The sequence below is a fragment of the Euleptes europaea genome, chromosome 8 (assembly GCF_029931775.1).
Source record: "Euleptes europaea isolate rEulEur1 chromosome 8, rEulEur1.hap1, whole genome shotgun sequence".
NCBI classification, from domain to species: Eukaryota; Metazoa; Chordata; class Lepidosauria; order Squamata; family Sphaerodactylidae; genus Euleptes; species Euleptes europaea.
In genome coordinates this window covers 41238560-41264141 of record NC_079319.1, presented here as the reverse complement: position 1 = coordinate 41264141, position 25582 = coordinate 41238560, and the positions used below count along the sequence as shown (strand labels likewise).

Genomic DNA, 25582 nt, shown 5'->3' with positions numbered 1-25582 from the left:
CAATATAGTTAACCTGGATCAAGAACATTCTTGGCTGTTCAGAACATTAAGTTTTGTGTCTTTATTCAGTCAACATCTAGCAGTGATTATTTGAAGGTATACTATTACAGCAGACAGGATTCCTTGTGCTACATTTCTTCTTCTTTCTTTTGCTATGGTAAATGTTTTTAAGTGCATGGGATAAATGGTAAGAACAGGGGGGGTTTAAATTTCTGACCTTTCCATTTCTTTCAGTGACACAAAAGATTTGACCTTTACTTTAAAAGCCATATACTGACTGATCTAATGAGATCTTCAAGATGAAACAACTATAATGCCCTGCTGTATATTTGCGCGCTGTAACCTTTCAGTGAGAATCATACTCTAAGAACCTTACCTGAAGTTGGGATACAGTCAAAGGATATCTAAATAATATCCACGCAACACCTTCACTGCAGGGTGGAACTGTAAGAGAGCCTTCGTACACCCAATAATCTCGTAACAGTGGGTCTGAAATTAAATGGATAACTCAGTTTGAAAATAGTAATTAAGGAATCTTTAGTATGCATTTTATTCTAAAAACTGAGCACGTAATCACATGCTGCCTTTTTTAGCAGTGCTTGTGGAAGCCATGTGGAAGCCATGGAGGGGGTGGGGACAGACTGGACATTAAGGCCACTGGGCAAAGTCCCAGAGGGCCAGTGGCTGCCAATCCTACTGGGGCCTCCCCTGGAGTCACCCTCACACACACACTGGGGCCACACCAAGCGAGGGGCAACCCTCATCCCACACAAAGTGGGGAGGAGCTGCTGCTGCCAGAAGTCTGTAGCCTTACCACTGCTCAGGTCTTGCCGGAGCAGCTGCCGTGGTCAGCACTGCATGTGGCTGGTGGTGGTAGATGCTGCTACAAATCAACAGCCTGAGTGGGGCTCTGATCTAGCAGGGCTCTCCTCAGTCTCAGCCAAACATATTCAAGTTATTATCCTTTTTGGTGTGTGTCTTTGAGGTTCCCTCTTCTTTGTTTCTGACAGGTATGTGTGTGTAAGTCGTATCAAGTTTAAGGAGTTCCTCAGCTCCTTTCCAGTCAGTGATTCACTCATGCAAAGCAACCTCAGCTGATCATGTATTAGAGGGAAAGTGCTGTCAAGTCACAGCTGACTTATGGCAACCTCGTAGGATTTTCAACACAACAGACAAACAGAGGTGTTTTGCCATTGCCTGCCTCTGCGTGGCAACCCTGGACTTCTTTAGTGGTCTCCCATCCATGTACTAACCAGGGCCGACCCTGCTTCCTTTTCGAGATCTGATATCGGGTTTTAGGTCACTTATGCATGGTCGATTTAGCCTCCTTCTTTCCGTGTTTCAGCCAGGATCAAGTTTTTGAAAATGCACGTTACCTCATTCCTTTTCGGCTCAACCCCGTTTCAACCTTAAACGAACTCAGCTTTTCCCATTCCTCTTCTTACCCGAGTCAAACTGTCTTTCCTGGCTCAAACCAGATTGAAAGCGCGTGCATATGCCTGCCTCGCGTTGAGCTTCCCTCCCCCCTTTCCAAACCCCTCTTCTGCTCTGTTTGCTGATAGCCATAGCTCCGTTTTTTGTTTTTTGTTCTTAAAATGCTTTTTTATGCGGCAGTTGGGTCTGGGGGGAAGGAAATGTTCTCTCACGAGGTGAGCCAATTACAGAGCAGCAATTAAAGGGGTGGGACTTGATTTGAACTTGGGAGTCAGCTTTTCTATTCATGCCTCCATTAGCACAGGGTTTTATCCCTGATCATTCCAGCCAATGCATACAGTTTGACCCAACCCGGGTTACTTTGATCCTGGCTGAAACAGGGAATGAAGGAGGCTAAACCGACCATGCATAAGTGACCAATGGAGGAGGGGGCAACCCCCTCCAAACCCCATAAAATCAGACCCCCTGACCCAATCTTCACCACACTTTGGGGTTTGTGCAAGAACAGCTTCTTCAAGCTACGCTGTGAATTTGGGGGCTCTACCTGCAAAAATGACCCCCCCCCGGGCCGAATTTTTTCAGGAAACCCGGAAATAAACCAAACGCCCATATTTACTAGTTTGGGTATTCAGCTTATTTCAGGTTTCCCGAAAAAAAACGGCTCTAATTAACCCGAGCCTGAAATTTATTTATTTATTTATTTATTTATTTATTTATTTATTTATTTGCACAGCCTCATTTGGTTTGCCTGGGCCATCCAGGTCAGGGTATTCAAGTATTTCATTGGTGCAATAGCACTCTTATACAAATGCTAGATAAATGAATTGCACCAAAATTGTAGGCTACAGGTGCTAGTGGAAATACCAGATGGTTAGATCCTGTTTGAATTTCACTACACTGCAATGCAGAGAGACAACTATTTTGAGAACTATGACTCATCACTGTGAAGAACACAAATGTTACCTGGTGGGTACTCAATATGTACTGAGCTGACAGCCACTATTCATCATCACTGCTGTTTTAGTGGGATACACCATGTTCAGAGATATCTTTTCAGGTAGTCCAATTAAATTAAAACTGTTCTACAAAAACAGAGGCTACCAAACAATTTATAAGGTGGCAGAAAGTATTTGTGTGGTTTAAGGCAGCAATGAAAGTTAACTATCATTATCATTTTCATCTATATATTTCTCAAGTATCGGCAGAAGTGCTGAGAGAAGATTCCCATCTTCCTGTGGAAGCTCACTGGGTGATATAGGGCTAGTCACATGCTTTCAGCCTAACCTACGTTGCAGGGTAGGGTGTGGATAAAAAGGAGGAGAGGAGAATGATGTAAGTTGCTTTGGTCCCCACTGTGGAGAAAGGTGGGGTAAAAATGAAGTAATGAAATAATAAATATAGCTAAAGATGGGAGGTAGATAAAGGTAAGTTGGTGAATGGCTGAGAAGAGAATGATGCAGGGGAAGGGAAGAGGAAATAGTATGGGGAGGGGGACAGAGGGGAAAGAGAGGTGCCACCCCACAAGTCTTTGAGGGTTTCCCACCATGCAAGTGGGGAAACTAGGCCACAGTTTTCCTAGGTGGAGGCTGCTGAGGGGTGGGAGGAGGAAAGCTAAAGACAGAGAGGCAGATAAAGGTAAGTTGGCTGTTGTGTGGGAAGGAGATAGGGTTACCAACTCCAGGTTAGGGACCTCAGAAGGCTATAATGCCATAGACTCCACCCTCCAAAGCAGCTATGTTCTCTAGGGGAACTAGAGTTGCTAACCTCCAAGTGGGGGCTAGAGATCACCTGGAATTACAATTGATCTCCAGATGAAATGTATCAGTTTCCCTGGAGAAAACAGTTGTTTTTGGAGGATGGAGTCTATGGCATTATACCCTGCTGAGGTCACTTCCCTCCCAAAAGCTCACCCTCCCAAGGCTCCACCCTGAAATCTCCAGGAATTTCCCAGCATAGAGCTGGCAAGCCTAAGGAGAGAAGGACCCAAGAAAAGGGGAGAGTCTATGGGGGCTTTCAGAGAAAGAGGAAATAGTGACAGAAGGAGCAAATGAGATGCTTCCCACAAGTTCTGAGTAAAGTTTTTGCAGCATATGAAGCAACACTTACCTGGCAATAATGTATTGGGATTAAAACAGGGTATTGTCTTGGTCTTCCCCTGAAAAATGAACAAAAATCAGTCTTGTCTCTAGTTGATATCAGGAATCAATAGCAATTTATGAATTTTATGAGTCCATAATGTACCACAATAATGATTTTAAGAGCATGTAAAAAGTAACCCTTTACAAAAAAAAAAAAAGTCCATCAATGGAAACCAGCAAAACAATAAATCTTGTTACCTAATGATAATCTCCCAGAAATCATCTTTACATTTTTCTTGTCAAATACACATCCTTGTTGAACCTTAAGGCTCATGCCTGGATACACAGGATTAATTACTGGATAAAGGTTTTTTTTTTCTCCTGTGGGACTCACACCTTTGACACTAATAGAAACCTTTCAGTCAAAATGAAAAAGGACCTTTTCAGATAATTTATTCAATTTTCAGTATTGTCCTAGTAGATTAATAGCCCTTGGTTACTCCAAAGCTAAATGTATAAATAAACAAAGGATCTGGAGTACTGAATTACAATATCATTTTTAAGTATTGTTACAAAATATCACTTTTTCAGAGATAAATTCATGTAATCTAACTATTTGGCTATTTTACTAATTCCCAAACATAGGACAGCTTTTTATTTTAATATTTGATAGTTTTGACATTTCCGCTTTGTTTATTGTATGAACTGACCCTCCCCTCCCCCACTACCTAGTTAGTATATCTGTTAATGAATGACTATGCCCTTTTCCTTTGAAGGATGCCATACCTTGTACTGAATATCTTGCAGAATTTCAGTCACAGCCTTTAGGCCTGAATGCTCCTTTCCTATCTGAAACATAATGGTCAATAAATAAGAACTGGCATACAATCTTATGGGAACTTCCCTTCGAAATCTGTGTAATGACAAACCCATCAACAATTTGTGAACCCAAAATTATGGAACCTTATTACGCAGACTGTTTCTAAATCTGTGACTCAAAGAGATGCTGGAAAAGAAATACAATTTGCCACAGCAGGCAGAAGGAAGAGCCAAACAGCATAATGCTGCCTTCTTTGTGATGGATCTGTGGGAGGGGGGATGGAGCCTCTATAAGAGCGGGCATCATCCCTCCTTCTCTTTTTGACCATCAGAGAGGGGGACAACTACCCTCCCTCCCTTTATTTCAGAGTGGCCACAAGCTGGTTGCCCATTTGGGGGCCAAGTAGGAATTTTTCCCCTCTGGTGGATTGACACTAGCCTGTATAGGGTTCCCCCCCCCCACCATTCTACTCTGAAAATGATAACAGCAAATCCACCTGTTTCAGTAGTGCCTAGGCACTAGAATTCTAAGTTGATGGTAACCATGCATGTCAAGTTGCTTGAATGGTACACAGTACAGCTTAATTGAGCATATAGTTGCCAACCTCCAGGTGGTGGCTGTAGATCTCCAGCTATTACAACTAATCTCCAGATGAGAGAGATCAGTTCCCCCTGGAGAAAATAGACACTTTGGCAATTGGACACCATGGCATTGAAGTATCTCCCCTCTCCAAACCTCTTCAGGCTCCACCCCCAAAATCTCGAGTTATTTCCCAACCCCAAGCGGGCAACCCTAGGTGAGCACCCTAGGTCATCATTTGTATGGCGAAGGGTTAATCCTCAGGCCAGGCCTGGGGCCTTAATGCCTTTATGGACCTGGGACAGGAAGCCCTTGAGCAGTCATTATCATCAATTTACAGACCCTACAGCTAGGGAGTCAGGAAGTGGCACACCTCCCTCAAGCATCATGAAGACTTGGTGACGAGGATCCTGAGCCATATGTATGTGATGGCTCAAGGCTCAGAGCCAGGGTTGCCCTTAAATTCAGGGATGTGCAAACAAGAGGATACCTGACTCTTCTGCTTCCCACCAACTGACCACACTGCAAATGGGTTTGGAATGTGGCTTGGCCCACAGGAGCCACAAATCTCCTTTGATAAATGTAAATACATAAATTAAATAAACTTGGCCCTTTTTATTACCCAACTGATGGTGTTAGCTCTCCTTATTCCATGTCTACAGGCAATGAATGTATGTGCTGTCAAGTTACAACAAATTTATGGCAACCCCAACAAGTAGGATTGCCAGCTCCATGTTGGGAAATACCTAGAGATTTTGGTGATAGAGCCTGAGGAGGGCAGAGTTTGGAGAGGGGAGGGACTACAATGCTATAGAGTCCAATTGCCAAAGCAGCCATTTTCTGCAGGTGAACTGATCTCTATCGGATGGAGGTCAGTTGTAACAGCAGATCTCCAGCTAGTACCCGGAGGTTGGCAACCCTAATACTTCTATCAACTGGAATGATCTTTTGCATGCTTAAGCAATGATGTACAACAAAGGGTAAATACAGATAAAAGGTTACCAAAGGGAGTGGGAATGTGGTGAAGTTTAATCACTTTATTAAAAAGGGCAAAAGTGTTGGAATACAGATGACTGTGGCTGGTTTTATAAGATTCCATTGTTGCTGAAAACTGCAACACTAAGAAGATCACAAGATGCTCTTAATAATGGCAGTCCAGTGATTTGTTACAAATAGCTGCAGATCCTGTACACACATGCAGTACCCACACCCAAGAGAGCAATGCGATTTGTCCATATGGGTGACCTCTCCACCAAAGTGAACCAGAGAATCATAAAAGTTAATAATGCACATTGCCTGCACATGGGGTTTGTGTCACACCACTAGAAGGCTTACTACTTTAAAATCATTTGATCCAGGCCCCTGATCAGGCATGAAGGATCTTCTTTATTAAGCACTCTTCTGCATATATTGCCAGTAGTTATGAACATCTGTTCAGATTTGGTTTTAGACACAAGCCTTAACAAGAAAATGCCAGAACAAAGTAGCTTAAACAATAAATCCACATCATCATGGAACAGAAGTGTAAACAGCAGTTTTAGAAGGTATGTAGTAATTTATTCATTAGTGAGATACCTCTTGTATATCACTTATAATCCACTACGAACAAGTTGACATAGATTTACCTATATTTAAACAGTGGTCAAAGCAAAAAAAAAAAAAAAAATCCCGCAAGTTAAATAACATTTTCTTATTTTCATTAGCCAAAAGAAATTCTGATTTCTATTGGGTTAGCTCATTTCAATAGCTTGGAAAGAAATCTATTAATTACATCTTCTGAAATAACACAGATGTTCATTTGGATGCACATCTCCATCCCATAGCTAAGCACTATTGAACTGGCTAGACATAGGTTTTGATGCAAAAGTGGGTAGGCAATCACATCCAGAGCAAACAATTATAGTCAGAATCCAGTTGCCCTTAAGTACAACTGAATCAAGGTCTTTGATAGAGTTTTGGTTTCTTCCATTAGGCCATAAATCAAAGAGCACACTACACTTCATCAAATTTAAGGATGTGGTACAGGCAGTTTCAATCCAAATTTAAAAAACCTCTAGTAATGCAAAAGTTGAGAAGTAGAAAAAGAAAAAAGAGCCACAGATTTATTTAACAGTTTTATATAGCTTTCTGAGTAACTCCAAGGTTAGCTTTGCTGAAATTGGAAGACAGCTTACAAAGCAATTACAGAACAGTCCTCTAGGATACAGAACCGAGAGAAATGAGAGCTACTCTCATTATTTTTACCAGTTCTATCTCTGTGTCAAAACCATGATCAATACATTTTTACATTCAATACATTTTTTACATTCAGGTTTGGAGCAATTTATAATCATATTATGAAAATGACAAATTAATAGATGCTGGGGGGGAAATCAATATAAAGTACGAACAACAACTTTCTTCTTGCCCCCCTAAGAAATGAAATAATTAATTATCTCTTGGTTATGTTAAATAACTAGGAGCTCAGCCATTCAAGTTCACTCACAATAATTCCAAACCGCTCCAAACTCCTTTAGAAATATGAGTTTTAAACAGCGTGATCCCGGTTAGCACCATGTGTACAAGTATAGTTCTTACAGGTATTCCCACCTACCCTTCATTGTTAACCTAGTACTTAGTATGGTATACAACAGGGGTCTGCAAACTGCGGCTCCCGAGCCGCATGCGGCTCTTTGGCCTGTTGAGTGCGGCTCTCCAAACTTGGTTCGGAGCCCCTGCTCTCGAGCCCGCTCGCACCAGCAGCCGGGCTGCGGAGCCGGCGCACCTGAGAGAGAGAGAGAGAGAGAGAGCAGGCGAGCGGGCGCGCTGTCTCTCCCCCCCCCACCGTGGAGAATGGCCAGGTCCCCCTTTCCCTTGCCCTCAATGGTTGGGAGGCTAAAGCCTCCCCTCCCCTCTAGCCACGCGATTGCTGGGCGGGCGGCTCCGTGGTTCCTGCCCCCCCCCGCCCGCCTATCAGCTGTTGGGCAGGGCGGGCTTCCTTTGGTAGACCTGGCCTCCGGCTGAGTCCCAATGGGAGGCCATGTCTACCCACTGGCTTTCTTGGCAGTACACCTGGACTCCGAGGAGGGGAAAAAGTCCCCCTTCAGAGGCCAGGTCTACCCATTGGCTTCTATGGACCTCCGGAGGCCAGGTCTACTGCCAAGAAAGCCAATGGGTAGACCTGGCCTCCCAATGGGACTCAGCCGAAGGCCAGGTCTACTAATAGGCTTTTATGGCGGTAGACCAGGCCTCCAGACGAGGACTCCAGAGGGGGAGGGAGAAATGGCAGGGACTTACAATTTAATTTTTATCAATAAATAAGATCACTATTAAGTATGATATCAAGTTTTATTCAGTGTACCTATAGTTTAATTAAGAATTAAAACTTTAATTAAAGTTTATTAAGTTAATAAACAGTGTACCTACCTATATAGTTTAAGAAATTTGGCTCTCAAAAGAAATCTCAATCATTGTACTGTTGATATTTGGCACTTTTGACTAATGAGTTTGCCGACCCCTGGTATACAATATCAGTCATAACGTACTTATTAGTGAGGTCTGGTATCCCCAAAAATCGTATGGGGACCCCCTTTTTCTCATATCAGCCCCAGATGTCCAATACCCCATATTTCTTTTTCTCATAGCTATCCAAACCTCTATTTTTCTCCTTCTCTGATGCTACTAAATTCTAAGCATGTATACATATCAGCAACATATGTAGGCCTTGTACATGTGTTCTAAGAAAAACATTATTATAGAAAAAATATATTTATATAACATATCTAAGTAAATGTATGTGTGTATATGTATATCATATTACTCATTACTTAATACTATTATGTCATCTATACATTTAAATTAATTGCAAGTCCTTTTCCCATAAATATATTTGGAAACAAATATTTCTTTCCATCTACATATAAATTAAAGATTACCATTTCATTTGAATCCGTGTGCATTTATCCTTCCCTTATCTGAATTACAGTTGTAGTATTTTCTGGTATTGAAAGATCCTAAAGTTTCTTCAGCCAAACCATTGACATCTGGTATTCTTTGATCTTTCCAAAGTTTAGCAATAAAAAACCTAATGCCTACCAAAATATTGAGTTTTTTTGCCAATCCCCTTACATTTCTTTACAAAATCACTTCTGTTTTAAAAAGCAATATATAACTGTCATATATCTGATTATATTCAGAATATTTTTCCAAAAACCCAGCATAGCTCGAATTAGCCATAATGCATATTGTGACACCTTGCAAACCAGACATACAGCACTCCATGAGTTCAGTTCAACATTTTGTGAAATATGAATCACAGGAGCAATATTCTTGTTACTGGACTTAGGACTGCCATCTTCTGTTTCATAATAGCTGTTCAAGAAAGCAATTTATAGCCACCGTTTCTCCTATCACTGCAGTGCTGTGACAAGAAAAGCTAGAGCCAACATGCTCTTTACAATAATCAGTCACAATAATAACAAGAGAACAGTTACCTGCACAAATAAAGCAATAATGGCGATGCCATTCTTCTTCCCAATTGCCTCATCAATATTGTGGTACATTGTGGAGTTCCAGTGAATTAGGTGAAGCTAAGAAAAAGGAAAGAAAGAGAGAAGATCACTTGTAGGAAAACAAAAGGCTTATTGACTAAGATTGCCTCAAGCTTTGGGTACTGGAGCCATTTCAAGGCACTGCCCTGTACCTACACATTTTTAGATATGTTAACTAGTCGATGCACTAGTTTGAATGCAGAGACTGAATGAAGGAAAATAAATGCATTTCATAATAAAGGAAGCATTTTCCACTTACTATAGCCTTGGATGGAGACTATTTCCCCCCTCTACATTTCTGAGATCAAGCCAATGAAAAAGAACAGAGTCACAGGAAAGGGAGTGGAGGGGTTATTCTAGCATTAACTTTCTTTTTTGTCTGGATATTTAGGGAGCTTACACTGAAAATCTGACAAATGAATTTTTACCTGCAATTCTTGATAACCTTCCATTTATATAAGATAATAAATGGTCACCTACGTGAGAATTTCACACTGCTGCCACATTTGTAGCTGTGGCAGATGCCATTGCAGACGTTTTGGGATGCCTTATCAGGGCTGCTTTTAAAAGTGCTTTTCAACATCCTCTGCAGATCCCACACAATTAATGCTCTTTCAAATAGCTACAAAGAATCCACTGTTATAAAAATGAGCAGTCAAGTGTTACAATTTGGGCTCAGCCAGAGATACTGCCTGTACCTTTCAGTGCTAGGAAGACCTTTTGTCCACTGGAGTCACCATGGTTGGTGGGAAAGGTGGGATACCAATACTTTAATAAATAAAATGTTTCAATAGAAGTTATGGTTACTTCTTGTTAACATTTACATTTTTATCTCACTCTTCTGCCAGGGAATCACAATGATGCATATAGTTCCATATATTTTGTCTTCTCAACATCACAAGGTAGGTTAGGCTGAGATATAGTTAGGGTTGTCAGGTCCCTCTTCGCCACCAGTGGGAGGTTTTTGGGGCGGAGCCTGAGGAGGGTGGGGTTTGAGGAGGGGAGGGACTTCAATGCCATAGAGTACAATTGCCAAAGCGGCCATTTTCTCCGGGTGAACTGATCTCTATTGGCTGGAGATCAGTTGTAATAGCAGGAGATTTCCAGCTAGTACCTGGAGATTGGCAACACTAGAAACAGTAACTGGGATGAAGACATTCAGTGAGCTTTCCATATGAGCAATGATTGAACTGTAGTCTCCCTGCTCTTCATCTCACACTCTATCCAAACTGGCTCCTTGTCCACTACACAACAGCAAAACATTGCTGTAACTAGCTGGACTCTACATTTTCCCACAGCAGGGAGGGAAGGAGAGTGGATGAGGGATCAATGGAGGGAGAGTGTGCAAACACAACTGCTTAGCTGATCACATTAAAACAATCTAAACCCATTGACCTCAATACAACTTTGAGCGGCCTAACTAGAAAGGATTGCAGCCTGTGGTATGTGACATGAAAACCCAGTCGATGGCCTTGTGCCAGAATTTTACACACAGTAATATGAAATACAGAAGAAAAAGAAGAGTTGGTTTTTATACTCTACTTTTCTCTACCTTTAAGGAGTCTTACAACCGCTTTCTGTTCCCCTCCTACAATAGACACCTTGTGAAGCATGTGGGGCTGAGAGAGTTCTGAGAGAACTGTGACTAGCCCAAGGTCAATCAGCAGGCTTCACATGGAGGAGTGAGGAAACAAACCCAGTCACCAGATTAGAGTCCACCGCTCATGTGGAGGAGTGGGGAATCAAACCCCATTGTCCTTATCAGAGTCCACTGCTTTTAACCACTACACCACATAGGCTCACACCATTATCATATTCTACCAGCTGTGCATAGATGAAAACACAGGGGAAAACACAGCCTACACTGGTACATCTGAGCCTAGTTGTTTTGACATTGAAAACCCTTCTGACTTGGTGCCTACTGACCACTCTTTCTCAACATAACATATCCCGCAAGCATGTTTTGAGCAGGGAAAATGGGACCATACCACTCTGAATTCCTAGGAAGAAGGGTGAAATAAAAGTGTGAGGACATGAAGCCAAAATTTTCTATTCTCAGAATTTAAAAATGCTTATTTTGTCTATTAGGTCAAAATATGCAATAATGTAAGTAAGGTATTTTAATCAAACATATAACATGTGATTTAAAAATCAGGAAAATGTACCATTCCAAAAGATGAAGAAGTGTTGGTTTTTATACTCTGCTTTTCTCTACCAAAAGGAGTCTCAAAGCGGTTTACAATCACCTTTCCCTTCCCCCCACAACAGGCTCCTTGTGAGGTAGGCGAGGCAGAGTTCTGACAGACTAATCCAAGGTCACTCAGCAGGCTGAATGTGGAGGAGTGGGGGATATAATTTCATTCTCCAGATTAGAGTCTGCCCCCCCCCGCCCCGCTCTTAACCACTACACCATGCTGGCTCTCTGCTTTGTTCAAAAATGCATGCTATGTAAGTCAGTTAAATGCAAGACACTGAAAAGCTTCAAATTTAAGCACCTACAATTAGATACAAGTTTATTATTCAGCTTGGTATTCAAAAAGCTTTATATGTTGAATGACTATAAAGAAGCAAAATATACTGATTAACAATGTTCTTATCAAGGATTCCTCACTTTTACAAGCATTTTACAATTCTACTTTTACAATTCTATTTGTGTGTAATGTTAAGTGGTTTATTTAATTAACAAAGCATATGTTGACATTTCATACACTGCCTCTCCAAGTGTAACAGCAATTTTTTAAAAAACGAAACAGCAAGCAGGACGCTACCTATTACTGTCAAATTGTCTTATGTACCATTCATTTTTCAGAAAATAATCTGATTTTGCTATTCTCCACTAGAGGGTGCTCATGCTAGCTCATGAGTACAATATATAGCTCAAAGAAAGAATCAAAAAGTTTGTTTACACACATCCATAGAAACTTCTGATAAAGAGTTAAGTCCCAGCCACTGGCCCTATTTGGAAAACAATGACCCAAGTCACTCCTGCTATTATCTCTTTTAATGTCAATGTATACCTTGCCTTGACAAGTTATAACAATGCTACAATAGATTAGTTTACAGTGACCGTATCTCTAAGTCACTAGACCTTTTTAATGGCTTTCATTATAGGGGTCATATTCAAAGAGGTAAAGATTTCAAGCCAACTTTTTCTCTTGTTGTCTAAAAACCTAATACCATCAACAGTTATTTCATGACTTAAGTGAAAACAGTGTTGCCTGTTAGGGGAGCTGCTTTGGATTTAATGAATTGATGGAAATCTTATAACCCCCACATAAGAATGGCTGAATTCATTTTGGCTACCTGAGAGACTATTCATATTTTACTTTTAAAACCTGTACACCTTAAATTGAAAAACCTCACCTTAAATTGCAAAACTCTCACTCTGGGTCTTCCATGACCATGCAACACTGTAGGGTTGCTAGCCCCCTAATGGAAAAGAGGATCCCCCACCCCCAGCAGCTCTTTCCCACCGCCACTCAGAGCAGAAGTAGGAGAAAAAGTAAAAAATGGCTGTTGGTTTTCCCATCAAGTTTCTGGTGATTCCCAGAGAAGCAAAACATCACTTCTGTGTTTTCTCTGGAAGTGACATCACACCACTGCCAATGACCACCCCCCATGTCCCTGCCCCCCCCCGTTTCCCTCTTTGAAATTGTTTTATGAGAGACAATAATTTAATTTTAATTTTGAAAATACATATAAAAGAAATTCAGTTCCAACTACTTTGGCACTCCTTAAAGACATAAGAACATAAGAAAAGCCATGCTGGATCAGACCAACGCCATTAAGTCCAGCAGTCTGTTCACACAGTGGCCAACCAGATGCCTCTAGGAAGCCCACAAACAAGGCGACTGCAGCAGCACCATCCTGCCTGTGTTCCACCGCACCTAATATAACAGGCCTGCTCCTCTGATCCAGGAGAGAATAGGTATGCATCATGACTAGTATCCATTTTAACTAGTAGGCATGAATACCCCCTTTCCTCCATGAACATGTCCACTCCCCTCTTGAAGCCTTCCAAGTTGGCAGCCATCACCACATTTTGGGGCAGGGAGTTCCACAATTTAACTATGCGTTGTGTAAAGAAATATTTCCTTTTATCAGTTTTTAATCTCTCATCCTCCAGCTTCAGCAGATGACCCGGTGTTCTAGTATTATGAGGGAGAAAAGCTTCTGTCCACTCTTTCCAAACCATGATAATTTTATAGACCTCTATCATGTTTCCCCTTAACCACCTTCTTTCCAGGCTAAACAGCCCTAAGCATTTTATCCACTCCTCATAGGGCAGTTGCTCTAATCCCCTGATCATTTTAGATGACTATCTAGTTTGCCTATATACTTGGGCCAGCCATGCCTAAGGACAGAGGAGCAATGTGGAGCACAGCCTATGTCGTATGATCTGTGTAAGTAAATGGAAGAAGGTCTCCATAAACATAGTCTTCTTCAGGAACCAGAGTTTCTCCTGATTCACCTGCCTGCTGCACACTTTTAGCTGCTCTTGCATATTTAAATCATAACTTATCTCTGGTAGTGATTTCATTTCTCTCTCTCTCTCTTTCTCTCTCTCACACACACATACACACACACACACTGTCACACACGGAACCTTATCTCAATTTAGTGTTGCAGGTCCCTTCTGGCCACCAACGGCAGATAGAGTAGGGTTGCCAGATCCAGGAAACTCCTGAAGACTTGGGGATAGTGCCTGAGGAGGACATGGACCTCGATCGAGTACAATGCCATAGAGTCCACCTTCCAAAGCATCCATTTTCTCCTAGGGAACTAATCTCTGTAGTCTGGAGATGAGCTGTAATTCCAAGGGATCTCCAGGTCCCACCTGGAGGCTGGCATCCCCTTCCTAAATGCAGCTTCTGAGATGCTACTTTAATAAATGTAAATCAGCTTCAGGTGATATAAGACAGATGACATCTGGCTCTAATCTTATATTCTAATACTCAATTGTGGCCAAATCTGTGGATACTTAAATCCATTGATTGGGGCCATACTGTCATAAATAAAATAGTTCTGCAAATTTGGGGGACTCTACAAGTTTGCAAATAAATAAATAAATCAGAAATCGTAAAAAAAATACATTGGGGTTAATCCCCCCCTTAAAAGCAATGCATGTGCAGACAATGCTCCTACCTACTCATCTGCTGGTGGGCCTGATGGGGATTGGCTGGAAGCCATACTGGGCTTGAGAGCATCAGCGGGGGGGGGGGAGCTGCTGTGAGCCCAGCAGCATCAGCAATGGTGTGGATGGCTGAGATCCATGGTGGACCCAAAAGCATCAGTGATGGGGGGAAGAAGCCACAGTGGGCCTGGCTGTCTTGATTAAATGGTCCTGTGAAGTCAGAAGTTGTCATGGACTCCCTCAGTACTACTGATTTTTCTATTAGTATTTTGGAGCCAGCTTTTAAAAAGTAAAGCTGAGAACCTTGCTTTTTTAAAAAAAAATGTTCCTTTTGACTAGGGAAGAGACTGATTAATTTTCTGCAGAGCTTCTAAAGGCTGTGAGTTCACAGACAGAAAAAAAGGTACATGAAGCTCTAAGGTCAGAGTTTCTAATTCTGTTACTGAGATAGATATAAAGAAATCCTTTCAGGAAACACTGTATCAGGTGCCTGAACCCACACATCCAGGAATACAAACCCCAGATTGCAACGTAACCTTCTTGTTCCTTTAAACTATGGTTAGCTGACCACACCCTTCCAAAGGACAGGGAAGTCAATATGAACCCTGCCTTTCCTATTTCCTTCTGTCATCCTCAGAGAGGAGCTAGCTTGTTTTATACTTATTTGGAGTACTGCCCCTATAAAAACTGTTCACTGCTTACAATACAACAGCAATAATGCAGCAGAGAAAGGAATTTGTATTATGATTAACACATGAATACAAGAACTTTGGCACTGACATCAGCGGTTGGGGAAAATGACCCATTTGGACATGGATTACATCATTGCTATTGTCAACCCTAATCCTATTGCATTGTTTATTGACTGCTCATCCATCGATTGTATTGAGTCACTCTGTGTAATCCACCTTGACTCCAAGTGAGAAAGGTGGGCTATAAATAGTGTCAATAAAATAAATAAATAAATAATAATAATAATAATTTAAGTTTCTATGTTGGTCTTATGTAGAGCCCTTGCATTCTGTTTTGTAATGTAATGACCTGGGTTTACAAAGTCTCTTCTTTGGTGTGTAGAGATTATGCAGAGGAGAAGCAATATAAATAAATGACTTTAATAAAAACCTAAGAGCCCTGTAGCGCAGAGTGGTAAGTTGCAGTACTGCAGTCCCAAGCTCTGTTCACGACCTGAGTTTGATCCCAACGGAAGTTGGTTTCAGGTAGCCGGCTCAAGTTTGACTCTGCCTTCCGTGGTCGGTAAAATGAGTACCCAGCTTACTGGGGGTAAAGGGAAGATGACCGGGGAAGGCACTGGCAAACCACCCCATAAACAAAGTCTGTCTAGGAAACGCCGGGATGTGACGTCACCCCATGGGTCAGGAATGACCCGGTGCTTGCACAGGGGACCTTTACCTTTTAATAAAAAGCTACATATGCATTTGTGATGGGTTATTTATCACAGTTCAATGTTGATGGTCAGTAAAAATCAAGTGTGTATGTATAGGGGAACAATAATTGGATTTTCTTCATTGGGCATAAAAACGCATCCTTCTTCGAAAGCAGTAGGGAGCAGAGCAGAGGCACATGGGACAGTGTCTGCACATCCCATCCCTGTGCTGCTCATTGCTGCACCCACCCTCCTCCTGCGCATCCATCATGCCGGTTCCAAAGTGTCAACACAAGGATCTTGCTGGGCACCTGTGGCCCAGCAACCCAACTACCCTGGCTTCACAGTTGAACCCCGGTGCTCAAGGCAACTCGGCTCAGCAGTGGACTGAAAAAAGAGTCGATTGAAGCGCTGAAAGGGAAGGATAGAACCATGGCTTAGCACTACCATTTGGAAGGTGGAACATAGCTCTGCCCAAACCAGACTGGCTGCAGGCATAAGTCCCACATGTTGAAGTTGGAGTAAAGGGGAGGGGTTTTTCTCCAGTTAAAAGGTAAAGCCCTGTGTGCCCCATGCATTGTGCTCAAAAGGAATACAACATTTTGTGGAAGCTCCCTGAAAAAGCAGGGGCATGCTGCATTCCACCTGAAGAAAAATCTCTATGGTCTTTTATGCATGGGTGTTTCACTCGCTGTCATCCCACCAACAACTTTGGGTCTTTGTGTTGATTATACATGCCATTTCCGACTGTCAGAGGCTGACTCACTCTCCCCCTGCATTTCCCCATGTTTTGCCTGCATTTTCAGAGATCTGTTTTATCTCGAATTTGAAAATGTGGGCAAAATGTGGGGAAACGCAGGGGTAGAGCGAGGCAACCTCTGACAGTCAGAAATGGTATGCATAATCAACACAAAGACCCAAAGTCAACAGAGGGTTTATGGTGAGTGAAACAGCCATGCATAAAAGACCTGTGTGAAAGTGGCCATTATCTGCTTGATATGGACTATCCATTGAACGTTGGGGAAATCAGTGGAGGATCAAATTTCCATGCAGGGAAAGGGAATAGATAATATCAAGAATATTCTAGTTGTAGATTTCTGTTATTTTAAAACGACATTGAAGGGTATTTAGCCTAATAGAAGTAATGAGAAAGCCATATCTACTGATTAACAGCTATTATAAGCTATTTAATGTTTTAGCTAAGCATGAATTGGAAAAATAGTCTCTTATTCTTAAATAAAAATTGCATGTAGTAATTTATGAGTGCCTACATAAGTATCATGTTGAGAACTTCTGCTAGGTCAATTGAGAGGAAGTAGCTGAACCATTCAGAAAGAACAGCAATATGATAATTAAGCCTCCATGTCTTCACAGGGGATGATTCTGATAGGTAGTTCTGGGATGTTCAATTTCAATAAAGGTGATTTAAAATAATATATGTTAGCCATTAATAGCCTAAAATGGAGAAAGAAGGAAATTAAAATTCATAGATGCGGTATGTGGGCTGCTTAAGAGAATAGCTTAATGGGAATGCAAACCTTAGCATAGCCCAAGCGCACAGGAATTCTACATCATGTAGCAAAGAGAGAATAACAGCAAGCAACAGTTCAACAAGGCTAAAGATGCAAGCTTTAAACATGTGAATCCAGCCCAGGGAAATTAAACTGAAAAGACCCCAATCTGGGGCAAACACAGGCAGACTTTTTTGCTTTCCATTTTCTCATGGCTGCAGAAATCTCAATAGTTTGTGAGAGTGCTATAATGGAGAAATGTAGGACTCATGACTGCAGTGCAGACTAACAGGGCATTCCTGACCTTTAAGGGCGAAAGCCCTTAGGAGGCCAGGAAGGTGCTGCGCCAGCATTGGGGCCCTCCATGCCGGCATCCAGGCTACTTACACCGCTGTAAATGTCCCCAACGCCGGTGGGGAGGGTCAGATGCTGGGCGCCGTCACGGCAGTGCAGCCCCAGGACACCAGCGGGGCTGTCCTACCCTAGTAAAGGCCCGCGCCGGCATCCCGGGAGGCGTTCCAGCGTCCTGGGAGGCGTTCCCTGGGCATTCCGGGGGAAGAAGCTGCCAGTAGGCAGCCTCCTGTCCCCATTTGCCCCGGGTATGCCAGTGGCAAGAGGAGTGAGGCTGCACCAACTTTTTGCTGGCACAGCCTCACTTTTCTCAATGGGGCAAAAAGACCCTGTTTGACAAAAAAAAAAAAGCCTCTAAAAGGCTTTTGGGGAGGGGGGTCTTTTGGTGGTGGCACGGCACCTTTTTGCCACTGTCCCCAGCCACCGCCAGCTCAGGAATGGGCTGTAAGTGACCTATCAAGCAGGAAAGCATGCACTTCTTCCTGATAGATAGTCATTGGAATTATGGAATATATAATGGGTTGATTCTTTGTCTAGCGAAGCATATCTGTGCTATGAAGGGCGCATAGCTCAATAGTAATTCACAAGGTTGCTCTTTTCAGATACAAATCTGATGCCTCCTGGTCTCTTCTGAAACATCTCCTGTCCCATTGTGGTGGAAGAAAGCTAGGATTGGCTCTGTGATTTGAAGACAAAGGAAGTGGGAGCCAGGAAACCCACTGGCGGGCATCATGGTCCCTATAGGGATTAGGGTGGGGATCACTGGATTAGATTATACCAGTCAGCATACCAGCCAAACGCCATTACGCAGTTAATGGTTTACCAATCCTGAGAAAAAGGAATATGCAAGTATCTTGTATTTCTTACTGCTTGTACAAGTCCATGAAAAATAGATAAGGGTGAAGAAAGAAGCAGAATATTGGTGGACAAAAGGGACTGTGTTCCTCAAACTCCTTGTTGCAACCTGTACTTCCTGCCACCTCAGCACTTTTTCCCTGATCAAAAATGGCCTCCTGGACTGCACTTAGTTTCTACTAGGAAATAAAGGTTAACTATATTGGGCCTAGTTATTGGGGTTTTCCCCCCTGACTAGGCTAAAAGTATCCTTGGAAGGGTTTTTTTTTTTTTAGTTGGGAAAGTGGCATGAGTGGAAGGCGTTAATTCCTTCTTTTGGCACAGAGTTGCCAGGTCCCACTTCACCATCGGCGGGAGGTTTTTGGGGCGGAGCCTGAGGAGACTTCAATGCCATAGACTTCAAATGCCAAAGTGACCATTTTCTCCAGAGGAAGTGATCTATATCGGTTGTAATAGTAGTAGATCTCCAGCTAGTACCTGGAGGTTGGCCCAATCCGTGTTGGCTGCCCCACAGTTGCTTTGGGGTCCAAAAAATAAATTAGGAGGGCCAACTGTGGAATTGTTAGCATCATGTATAGTCTGGTTGATAGTTAGAATGCTTCAGTGTTATTCCCTGGTTGGCTGTAGGTAATAGCACAGCATAGAAAGTGAGTGTGGAAGGTTCCTGTCTTGGATAGGAGCTCAAAGTGGGACATTGCAGGCAGTGACCTTTCAGTCTAGTTACCTTGCCCTTTTGCTGAGGCTCTTTCTTTCTGCAGCTTAACAGAAACTTTTTTTAAAAAGTAAGCCTCTGTACTTAAATTCAACTTCAGCCCAGACTAGACATGGCCAATTTGTACAGAAGGAAGGGATACTTATTGACCCGCTTAAAATGGCAGTCCATCTCAGTTTAGAACAGAGGGGAGGGCCGTGGAAACTATCGTACTTGGGTGAAATGAAGCTAAGGTCACTAGAAAAGGGAAGTAAGAAGCACATAGGTACTAGAACTATGAAGAGAGAAAGAACAGAGAGCTTATTTTCTCCGTATAAGCAATTCTAGGTCAGCCAACAAAACTGATCGGCGGTAGGTTCAGGACAATCAGTATCCAAGTTATTCATTTAAGTAATGTTTTGCTATAAAATGTAAGATGGGCATTAATTCAGGTGGTTTCTAAAAGGACTACTACACATATTCATGGGGCTTCTAAACATAGATGCAGTTTATCTGTATTTGCCAAATGCTCAGGGCAATTAGAATGAATTGCAGTTTCTTCTGCAACCTGTTTTTGAGCTTCCTTGGGGTACATGGCTGGGGTACATGGCTTCCTTGGGGTACATGGCTGGCCAATGGGACAGACAAAGTGTGGTCTGATCCACTTGGGCAGTTCTTAGGAACGTTTGAGACCAAAAGATGCAGCAGGTAGAAATTTACTAGGTTTTCAGAGTCTTGATCAGGGTTGCCAGAAGAAGCCTGCAACCATGTAAGCTGAGAACTGCAGCTCATATGATTATCACATTGGTTGCACTCTTAGAGCAGCCATTGCTGTTACATGAGTAATGGGTTGCAGCAGATGTTTCAGAGATAGCTATCTTATTCAGCTGTTTTAACAAAACACTAAATGCATTCAGTGTTTTCCTACCAGCAGACTGGTGAATTTATTTGCTTTATAAAATTGAAGTCTTATCCTTAACCTTTCAGTTCATAATAAAAAGAAAAGGCAGCGAAAACAACTGATATCATCTTTTGAAAAGTACATGACAGAGGCACCAGTGGTCAGCAATTACCTCATTACCCACTGATAAGGTCTTCTGAGGCTGAGTTTGTTTTGCTAGGTTTTATTTGATACAAATGTTATATTCACAGGCCCTGAAATGGATTTTGGTTTCAGGTACTTTATCAATGACAATACTCAATGCTAACAGCTATTAATTAATTAATTAAAACCAGCACTGCGCAGATATAATGAGTTGTTTTAGGGGCTGTCTAAATGTGCTTCTTTCCTGAGATGTCCTGGGGAAACATTGATGCAACTCACCTAATTCTAGATGAAAACACTGCTAGTGCTCCACTTCCAAATTTCATGGCAGCCTATTTCTTGAAGAGGAGGTAAAAACAATATATTCAGCATATTCTTGTGTCTGCATTGGCTGTCAGTGAGATAACAAGCCTGGCTTAACAAAACCGCTGGAGTGGATCTCATGAAGGTCCTTAGTGCTCAAGATGATCTTGTGGCTGCACACAAGAGGACTTTCCTTGTAGCTGTAAAAACGTGGGCTCTATTAAGTGTTGTGTGTGTATATAGTACGGTCAAGTCACAGATGACTTCTGGCGATCCCAACAAGGGGCTTTCATCAAATGGATTAGATCTTTAAAAACTTTATATACCCCCAAGTAAAAAATTAAGTTGATTTCATTTTTCCTCTACCCCCCCCCCATTTCCCATATTAAGAGTCAAATTGGTATTCTTCCGGCCTTCTTAACCCTTCTTTTTAAACTTTTTCTTCTGTCTGGAGTTTCTGTTGCCATCTGCATGCTTTCTTGAAGTGGTCTCCTGTCTGTGACAATCTTTACCCATTGCTCCTTGGGCTGTTGATTCTTCTTCTTGTATTCCTGTAGTATGGTCTGACAGCTCATTGTTTCTTGTCAAAAAGTTTTTTATATCTTCCAACGAATTGACGGCATGTTTATCTTGTTTATAGGTGAAGGTAAGTCCTTGTGGTAGTAACCAGCTGTATTTTATTCCCTTGTTTCTCAGTGTCTCAGCAAAATCTTTATAGATGGCTCTCTTTTCAATCAGGTGACGAGGAATGTCTGAGAATTATTAACGGTGTATCATCTACGCTTAGATGATTCTCCAAATGATATTTCATAATGATATTTTTCATCCTGATGTCAAAGAAGGAGACCAAGATCTCTCTAGCTTTTGTTTTCTGTACTCGAGTTGACAAGGGGATTCTGTATACCTTGTTTATTGCATAATTTAATTCTTGTTCATTTAAATGAAATATATCAGCAAGCGATCTTATGATGGTCTCTCTGGTGCCCCCTAGTCTTTCAGGCAAATTAGGTATACACAGGTTAGAGTCTCTCTGTTGCAGGTCCAAAACAGCTAGTTGATCCTTCACTCGCTCTTCCTGGAGTCGTATTGCTTCAATTTGTTGTGCTTGAGATTTCATGTCCATTTTAACTCCTTTCAATTCTTCAGTGTTGTTTTTAACTGAAAGTTCCATCTTATTCATGCCATTTTTCGTTACTGTAATTTGATCTTTTATTTCCTTGATCTCATTTATTATGCCATCAAATTTTTGAGTAATAATTAAAGTCATTTGTATAGCTGATTGTTCTTGTTGCATGGAAACCTGTTCAAACGTCTTCTTTAATAATTCAGTTTGCATGGCCAACATTTCCTGGATCTTTTGATGATTACTTTCCATGATTGTCTGTGGCTTTTGTATTTTCCAGACTAGTAGGTTAAATATATGCAGGCAGCTCAGTGCAAAAAAGCTACTAAGTTGTTAGAAGGCTCTGGCTTGGCTTTGGAGCTTGTTCCAGGAAGTATACAGGGAATTGTGAGGCAGTGGGCTTTCCGTCACTCCCACTCTATGATTAAAGAAGGTAGGATTTATTTTGCTGCTACACTGAGTGGGGCACATCCGGCCCAACAACCCACTATGTTTTCCTGTCTTCCTAAAGAAGCCACTTCCTGAATGAAAATGTGGCTGGAGGACTCTCCTAAGGTAAAGGAATGGAGAATCAAAAGTAAAGGATTTCTCCTCCCCCCTTCTACGCCGCAGCCGCCGATTGGTAGCTATTTATGCCACTCAATTCTTTCCAATTGTTTTGTTTGCCTGCTAATTCAGTTTTTAGTTTAATTAAATAGTCTTTTTAGTCGGGGGGTCACTTAGAATCCAGAGTAATCTACTATTATGACCCTGTGACACGGAGCGGTAAGTTGCAGTACTGCAGTCCAAGCTCTGCTCATGACCTGAATTCGATTCCGACGGAAGTTGGTTTCAGGTTGCTGGCTCAAGGTTGACTCTGCCTTCCATCCTTCCGAGGTCAGTCAAATGAGTACCAACTTGCTGGGGGTAAAGGGAAGATGACTGAGGAAGGTACTGGCAAACCACCACATAAACAAAGTCTGCCTAGTAAACTTCGAGATGTGACATGACCCCATGGGTCAGTAATGACCCGGTGCTTGCACAGGGGACCTTTACCTTTTAAAATCTACTATTGTGAGGGAAGGCAGCATAGCATAGCCTGATCTCATCAGATCTCAGATGGTAAGCAGGGTCAGTACTTAGTAGGGAGACCTCCAAGGAAGTCTCTGCAGAGGAAGGCAATGACAAACCACCTCTGCTTCTTATATGCCTTGGAAGCCCCTTGCTTGGGGTTGCCAGAAGTCGACTTCACACACACACACACACACACACAATCTATTATCATTTATTTAGAAAAATCTTTAAGATCCCTCTCCAGGAACCTGCCTGAGGTGGCTTACAAAATAAAAAAATTACAAAAAAAAAAATAAATACAAGCTTGATTAATGAATATACATTATTTAGCTGGAAAGATAAAACTTTATTTATACATGCCATGTAAGAAAGGAGATAAAGGGAAGAAAAGACCAAAAAGGGAAGAAGAAGAAATGGCAATAGCATTTGTAATTTCTGAGAATACAAGAATTACATTTATGGGATGCTGAAAGTATTTGAATCAGAAAGAAACAGAAGAGGAGAAATGTTTGGGGGTAAGTGTAGAAAAAACAAAACAAAAAGAGAAATATGAAATAGTTGTGGTTATATGTTGTTTGGGATTATGGGTGTATTATTATACACACACACACACACACACACACACACACAAGGTTAGCTACCTTGAGCACATAGACATTTAATAAATCAGCCAAATTACTACTTCTGATTTAGGTGCCTGTTCGGCAGAGGTTGGAGGAAGGGGTAGGTATTGACTGGGAATTCTAGGAAAGCATACAGACCATCTTATCATAGCAAAACTAATAACATAGGAAGGAAATGTAAAAAAACATCAATTTAGGACTCGGATCTTCCTGTAACTTCCAAAGCAGAACAGCCCCTCAGAGTACAAGAGATACTGTAAACCTACTGATATCCACAGAATAGATCGGATTTCTTTTAACTTTGCAACTCATGTATAACCAGATAGTAAGATTGCTGTTATCATCCCATCAAAACAAGGATGGGAGAAGATATTCATTTTAAAGGAAATGATCTTTTGTCCTATATAGATCAATTTATGTAAATTTAATAGAACTTAAAATATGCTACTGGGAGATAGCGTACTTGGCATATTTAGTCTATTGATGAGGCTGAGAAAGCAATGGAAAATGATTAATGGGTTCCTCTTTCCCATCTCTTATTTTTAATGGCATTTTGGTTTTTGAAGGAAAATCTGAATAAAAACGGATTGTGTATAGGAATTAAAAGGAGGCTGTTGAAGAATGAGTCATCCTTCTTCCCAGACCTCCTCTAAATCAGGGCAGCAAGGCAAAGGGAGCAGGTGAAAGCATCTAAAGTGTACAGATTGACACAAAAATACTGGTCCTCTGTATTGCACATTGAAACAGAAAAGCTTCTTTTACAAGCTGATTATCATTTGTTTAGAAGCATCCAAGTACCTAGAAATATACTAAGCTTACTGTAATGTCTCTGTGCTCTGTGACACGGTCCCACGTTTTTGAGAAAGGCACAGTATAGGCATAGGGCCTTTTGCTGAAAATTAACATGGATATGTAATAAAACTGAGAATATAACCCTGTGCAAACACCCGTCCAGAGTGCTTTGTTTACTAGTCCACATTCCCTAACCTTCCCCCAAATGATCCATGTAGAATATGTTCTGCTAAAATCAGACTGGAAATTCCCTTCCCATATTTTACAACCGTCCACTGTGTGTGCCACCTTTGGATTAAGTTTATCCACACTCACAAGGTGGTAGCTGAGGACAGAGGCCTAAACCATGTAGTACAGAACGGGGGTGGAATGTTGGGAACAAACAGGAATATGTTGTCTGCAAGTGTTTAGCAGGTTCCTCTTCTACTTATACAACTTCCACCTGTGGAGCAGAATGGAAATGAACAAGTGACCTTTTCAGATGTTATATCCACGTACAAGAGCCTGGCTGGCAAATTGCACATGCTGGGATTATGAGCTAATTACAATGCTCCCAATATGTGTAATCACCATGAGAAGGAGAAGGAGAAGGAAGAGAAGGAGAAGGAGAAGAGGAGTTGATTTTTATATGCCGACTTTCTCCATCACTTAAGGAAGAATCAAACCAGTTTACAATTGCCTTCTTTTCCTCTCCTCACAACAGACACCTGGTGAAGTAGGTGGGGCTGAGAGATAGAGTTGCCAGGTCCCTCTTTGCCACCAGCAGGAGATTTTTGGGGCGGAGCCTGAAGAGGTCAGGGTTTGGGGAGGGAAGGGGCTTCAATGCCATAGAGTTCAATTACCAAAGCGGCCATTTATCTCCAGGTGATCTGATATCTATCAGCTGGAGATCAGTTGAATAAGCAGGAGATCTCCTGCTACTACCTGGCAGTTGGCAACCCTACTGAGAGAGCTCTAAGAGAGCTGTGACTAGCCCAAGGTCATCCAGCTGGCTTCATGTGTAGGAGCGGGGAAACCAACCAGGTTTACCAGATTAGAGTTCACCGCTCATGTGGAGGAGTGAGGAATCAAACCTGGTTCTCCTGATTAGAGTCCACTGCTCCTAACCACTGCTCTTAACCACTACATAACACTGGCTCTATGTACAAACCAGAACTCTGGAAAATCCAGTGGTCATTATGCACTAGGGTTGCCAACCTCTAGGAGGCCATCTCCTGGAATAATACCTGATCACTAGACTACAGGCAACGATACACACACACACGTCTAAAATACCT

General features: G+C 41.9%; 1 protein-coding gene across 1 annotated transcript in view; it reads right to left on the bottom strand.

The window, feature by feature from the left end:
• CA8 (carbonic anhydrase 8) overlaps positions 1-25582 on the bottom strand; it is a 48643-nt gene that overhangs the window by 9602 nt on the left and 13459 nt on the right. Inside the window, exons 4-7 of the mRNA XM_056854602.1 lie at positions 9384-9479; positions 4299-4361; positions 3541-3589; positions 377-489 (exon numbers count right to left, since the gene is read on the bottom strand). Of these exons, the coding sequence (XP_056710580.1) occupies positions 377-489; positions 3541-3589; positions 4299-4361; positions 9384-9479 (321 nt within the window). The remainder of the gene's footprint in view (positions 1-376; positions 490-3540; positions 3590-4298; positions 4362-9383; positions 9480-25582) is intronic.